This window comes from Helianthus annuus, chromosome 7, assembly GCF_002127325.2.
Source record: "Helianthus annuus cultivar XRQ/B chromosome 7, HanXRQr2.0-SUNRISE, whole genome shotgun sequence".
Classification (NCBI taxonomy): domain Eukaryota; kingdom Viridiplantae; phylum Streptophyta; class Magnoliopsida; order Asterales; family Asteraceae; genus Helianthus; species Helianthus annuus.
Window position 1 is genome coordinate 80934129 of NC_035439.2, and position 5600 is coordinate 80939728.

Here is a 5600-nt window from a genome sequence, read left to right on the forward strand (position 1 = left end):
ACGGGATATTCGTGTTTAAGGCTCAGTCTGAAGAGCCATTCCCTCCTAAAAAGAGAGGATGGTTCAGTAGGGGAGCACATTAACGTAGGAAAAGAATGAAAAAGTTGCAACAACAGCGAGCACTAGCAGCCGCTAAAAGAGAGACAGATGCCCACACCCAGGATATGCTTAATAGAAGCCTAGCAAACTTTCATATCCTAGCAACCACAGCTGCCGACCCTAACCTGGAGCAACTGATAACACCCCAACCATTACCACTATTCCCCGCTCAGCCAATGGAAATGGAAAACAACCCAGAAAATCAAATCCAAATGCATGATTTCAACCCAGAGGAGATACCTAGGGTACCAGCACCCAACCTCTTAGACCCAGACTACGACCCGTGGCTAGATGAGCTTAGGGATTACCAGCAACGCTACCCAATCCCAGAAGACGTGTTGATGCATTTATTGTCTATCGCCTTCGTCAATCCGAGTCGTAGTGAGAAGCCGGAAGAAATCAAGCGCATAATGTCATATTTAGTTAGAAATGGCAAGGTGGCAAACTTATAATTAATGAGAACTTTCATTAAGTTGCCTTGACCATATAAATAGGAGGTTATGTCATGATTTTAGTAAGGGGCTGTTTGGTAGCCTCTTAATGGTTCCATTAAGAGGCTACATCTGAATGGGTAAGAGTTAAGAGTGTTTGGTATGTTAAGTGGACACCTCTTAATGGTTCATGGGCCTCTGACCGATTCAGTTTTAAAACAATCTCTGAATGAAAACAAAGACCTAAATACCCACGTACGTAACACGTTCCTTGCATCTTCTCTTTTCTTCTCTTCTGGCGACCACCATCCAAGCAAATCAACTGCCGATTCCAAGCAAAATTTCGATCACAACCAGGTATGTTCGATTGCTCTGTCTGCGTTTTGAAAACTAGGGTTTTTTTTTAGTATTGATTCGCCAGTATGTTTGATCGTTTTAGTTATGTATTTGATCAACAATCATCGTGTGGTTCATGGTAATCATCGTGTTCATGTCAATTTGATATATTTGAATGTTTCGTGTTGATTCTATATGTTAAATTAGTAGTTTTAATGTATACTAGAATGCTCTAAGATGTTAGTTTGTGTGGGTTATGGTAGTTGAATCGTGAAATTGAGGTGGATTTTGGTCATCATTCTGTTTATGTTAGTTATTTTTATGTTTGATTTGTTATACTTGTGTTGTTGCTAGTTGAATCGTGAAATTGAGATGGATTTTGCCATTTTGGTGTAAGTTGTGGTGTGAGATGTGAGTTTTGTTGATTTTGGAGTTGAAATAGGTGTGGTATGGTGATTTTATCTATTAGATTAGTAGTATTAACAAATACTACTGTTAATTTTTAAGCCTACTGAAGAAAAACTCTCTTTATGAACCATTATATTTCTCTATGAAAGAGCTGTTCATTGCAATCTTCAGTGGCGGATCTAGGATTCGCGCCAAGCGGTAACGTTTTATAAATAAGCGGTAACGAAATAGAAAAAAACGTCAATTTTTTCCAAAATTTGCACTAATTTTACACTACCGCCGGAGCGCCAAAGGGTAGCGGGCATTACCCCTTGTTATACGCTACATCCGCCCCTGGCAATCTTTCATTTTGTAATTTACCAAAAAGATCATACACATGAATAGAAGACTCTATGCAACTTAAGATTAGAACATTAGCTAGCTGTAAGGTATAAAATTAATATTTTAGTAATATCTACAGGACTATAACTTGCCACCAGATCTTTAATTTCAATTTCATTATATTAATATAACTTGTCACCAGCTACCCTTTGGGGTTTGTTCTAATCTATGTTATATTCGTTTTGTAGATTATTGGTTTTCATCAAATTCATATCATCTGCATACTTGTCAATTTCATTATATTAATATTAATATAACATGCCTATATATTGTGTTTCTAAGTTGCAGTGTGTGAAATTTGAATTCTGGAGTTAGAAATAGGTCTAGTATATTGATTCTATATGTTAAATTAGTAGTTTCACAACCAGGTATGTTCGATCGCTCTGTCTGCGTTTTGAAAACTAGGGTTTTTTTTAGTATTGATTCGCCAATATGCAAGATCGTTTTAGTATTTGATGGTAGGGAGTGTATGTTTTCAATTTATTAATCTTCTGTATGTTTAATGGTTGCATTCTGTACCTACCAAGCTATCACTTGCATTTATTTAAATTGAGGACCACTAGATGGGGAGTGTATGTTCTCAAATTAGTTACAGTAGCTTATTTCATCAAAATGCAATATGTCTTTTAAAGATCATAGTTTCAAGATATATTATATTAATGAAACAATCAGACCACCACTGGGAGGGGAGTGTATGTTTGTCTTTTTGGTCAACAATACACAATGGACTTGATATAACTGTTTTGTACTTTTATGCATGCAGTTCAACTATAAGTTATCTGAATACAAACATCATAAATATTTGATCATTAAATGCCAAACCTCTTTTAGTTGTTGATGGGCTTTGTATGGTTCTTGATGTTCGATTTGATTGAATCTCGCTTTTATTTTGTTTTGAAATGTTCAAAGAAATGGCACACAAAAGGGGTAGGATTAGTTGGAAGCAAGAGAGTGTTGACAAAACATTTCTTGAAGCATGTATTGTAGAAGTAACACTCCATGGCCGTGAAGGAAGCAGCATTAAACAAAGCTCATGGAAGAATGTGGCGGAAAAGTTGAAAACCGAACACAATTTCATAGCGGATCAAAAAAAAATGAAGAACCGCTATGATTATCTAAAATCAAAATTTGCTGCTTGGTCAAAGCTTAAGAACAAAACCGGCAACGTTTATAATCCTGTAACAAACACCTTTAACTTGTCAGAAGAAGAATGGCAACTAGAGATAAAGGTATTTAGTTTTTCTAAATAATAGTTATTTTTATATTTCAATTATCTTATACTATTTTATATTATTTTTCTACACAGTCAAACAAATACGTAGAAGCTTTGATAAGCTCGCCACTTTCTTTCCCCGAGCTTTGTGTTCAACTGTTTGAGGGATCTACTTCGAACGGCTTTGACAGTTGGGGGCCATCTTCTACACTTCCTCATCCTTCTGAGGAAGTGTTTGACCACAATTTAAATGGTATTGAGGATATCGAGTGCGGTCAAATGGAACCCCCAACTCAAGGTGCTACTGAGGAGGCATCCGGTCGGTCTAAAAAAAGGGAGAAACGAAAAGATAAGGCAACAATAGATGAAGTTGGGGACTGCATTACTAAGGTGGCAAAGATCTTGATAGAGAAGCACAATCTTTCTAATGATATTGATGCATGCATGGAGAAGTTGGAGAAAATGGGATGGGGAGAGTTAGATGTGAAATATCAAACAGCACTTTTGCTTTTTGGTGAAAGTGCTGACATTAGGAAAGTGTGGTTACGACTTCAGCCGCAAAGTTGTGAGCTATGGGTCAAGAATGCTGGAGCAAAGTATGGATCGATCGGATAGGGTTTCGTGGGTGTCATGTTATGGATGTTTTATGCTTAGGGTTTTGTTGCACAAATTGTTATGGATGTTTTTTTAGATGATTCTATGGATAATTGTTATGGATGTTTTTTTAGATGATTATGTGAATTGAATTTTGTGGATCTTATGTATCGATGGTTTTTAATATTTAGTTAAGGATATTTTTTGATGTTATGATATGGATCTTTTGTTCATCTTGAATTTTGTTTAATGTTTATGACAGGTAGCCTATGGATCCTGACGATCAGATTATGGTTTTCATTCTCCTTTGTTGGTATTGGGACTCAAAAAGAAAAAGAAATGAAAAGATAAGAGACCTGAATTCGGCATTGACTGGTCATGCATACACACAAGAATTGTTGCATGGATCTTCTACACAGTGTCATGAGTTGATGCGTCTTTCACGTGATGCGTTTGTACTATTGTGCAATCATTTTAAAGAAAAAAATTGGTTGAAAAGTAGTAGGTCAATAAGTTTTGAAGAAAAGTTGGCTATGTTTTTAACAGTCATAGGCCATAATGAACGTTTTCGAATGGTTAAACGAAGGTTTCAGCACTCAACAGAAACAATTCATAGATGTTTTCATGAGGTCCTAAATGCAATGATGAGTTTTGCAAGAGAAGTTATAAATCCAACATCTTCTAATGCAATTGCAAATACCTCAGAACGACATAGAAAGCTAAAACAAATATTCCCTGGAGCAATAGGTGCGCTAGATGGAACTCTTGTACATGCAGTCGTGCCTGTTGATCAACAGACTTGTTATAGGGGAAGAGGAAAGGGTGAATGCTTTCAGAATGTCTTAGCAATTTGTGATTTTGATATAATATTCACGTTTGTATGGGCCGGATGGGAGGGGATTGCACATGATTCACGAGTTTTAAAAGAAGTAGCATTTAACCCGACTTCCGGGTTTTCCTTCCCCCCACCAGGTTTTTAATCATTTTAACTTTAATTATTTATAAATTACCTATTGTTTATGTAACAGTTTTGATACTGGTGTTTACAGATAAATATTATCTTTGTGACGCTGCATACACCAACACTCGTGGATTTATGACTCCCTACCGTAATACGAGATATTGGTTAGCCGATTTTCGACGACAACGTGCGTTAACTAAGGAAGAAAAATTCAATCATGCCCATGCACAACTCAGAAATGTTATTGAGCGTTCATATGGTGTTTTGAAGGCTCCCAATCCTAAAGCAAATGGCCCCCTTTTCTTTTCCAATCCAAAGGGACATAGTGATCGCCTGTTTCGCCGTCCATAATTTTATAAGGAAATGAAATATTCGTGATCAATTATTTGTGGAGTATGGCGAGAACACTGTGTTTTCTGAAATACAAGGTGGAGAAAATGTTGGGCAGTTCGTTCACGACATAGAATGGGGTTCACAAGACATCGAGTATATGACTACTTTGCGTAACCAGATAGCTAGTCAACTAATTTGAAATGTTTAAAATTAAAATTCTACTCAAATTATTAATTTCTAGTTGAATTTTAGTATGTTTTTAAGAATTTTGAAGGATTTATATGTAATGTGGATTTTCTATAATGTTATTTGTTTTCATTTTATTATTATTAATCTTCCAGAACCGTCATTCAGAGCACTAACCAAACAGATACATTTCATTCATAGGGGTAAAGTAGTCATTGTGCATAGTCATTCAGAGGTCCAACCAAACAGCACTTTTTGGTTCAGCACTTCCTGGTTCAGAGTCTCTTACCCATTCAGACCTCTTACTGGTTCAGCACTTACCCATTCAGAGGTTGCCAAACGGCCCCTAAGACTTTTGGAAGGGATTTAGTAGAAGACTTGGAGAAAGACTTTCTAGAGAGAGAAAGTCTAGAGAGAGAAAGTAGTTGTAAACGTGATTTTGTACCGTACAAGTCGTATCTTTCAATGAAATCACGTTAGTAGTACATTATTGTGTGTTCGGTCACGTACGTTCACGGATTCCGCACGTGAAACGTTCGTTACGCAATCGAACGGCGTCAAAACCGGTCCTACAATTGGTATCAGAGCTAGGAGCTCGATTGCTTGATCAAACACATCGTTTTCGTACCAGATTTCAGCCGATTCAGATCCGATTTCA

General features: G+C 36.8%; 1 protein-coding gene across 2 annotated transcripts; it reads left to right on the forward strand.

The window, feature by feature from the left end:
* Positions 1 to 766: 766 nt before the first annotated feature.
* LOC110866365 (L10-interacting MYB domain-containing protein-like) lies at positions 767 to 4966 on the forward strand. Of its 2 annotated transcripts, none has more exons than XM_035975621.1 (3): positions 767 to 887; positions 3725 to 4434; positions 4512 to 4966. In XM_035975621.1, exons 2-3 carry the CDS (start codon positions 3732 to 3734, stop codon positions 4772 to 4774), a joined length of 966 nt encoding a protein of 321 aa, XP_035831514.1. In that variant the 5' UTR covers positions 767 to 887; positions 3725 to 3731; the 3' UTR covers positions 4775 to 4966. The 2 variants fall into 2 exon arrangements, with proteins under 2 accessions (XP_035831514.1, XP_021971223.1); XM_022115531.2 differs by lacking the exons at positions 3725 to 4434; positions 4512 to 4966 and adding exons at positions 2565 to 2884; positions 2962 to 3593.
* The last annotated feature ends 634 nt before the right edge of the window (positions 4967 to 5600 follow it).

Bases quoted from the DNA above. Each gene is read 5' to 3' on its own strand.
- LOC110866365 (XM_035975621.1), top strand. From the start codon at position 3,732: ATGGATCCTGACGATCAGATTATGGTTTTCATTCTCCTTTGTTGGTAT. The intron at 4,435-4,511 runs GTTTTTAATCAT...TGGTGTTTACAG, and splicing joins GTTTTCCTTCCCCCCACCAG to ATAAATATTATCTTTGTGAC.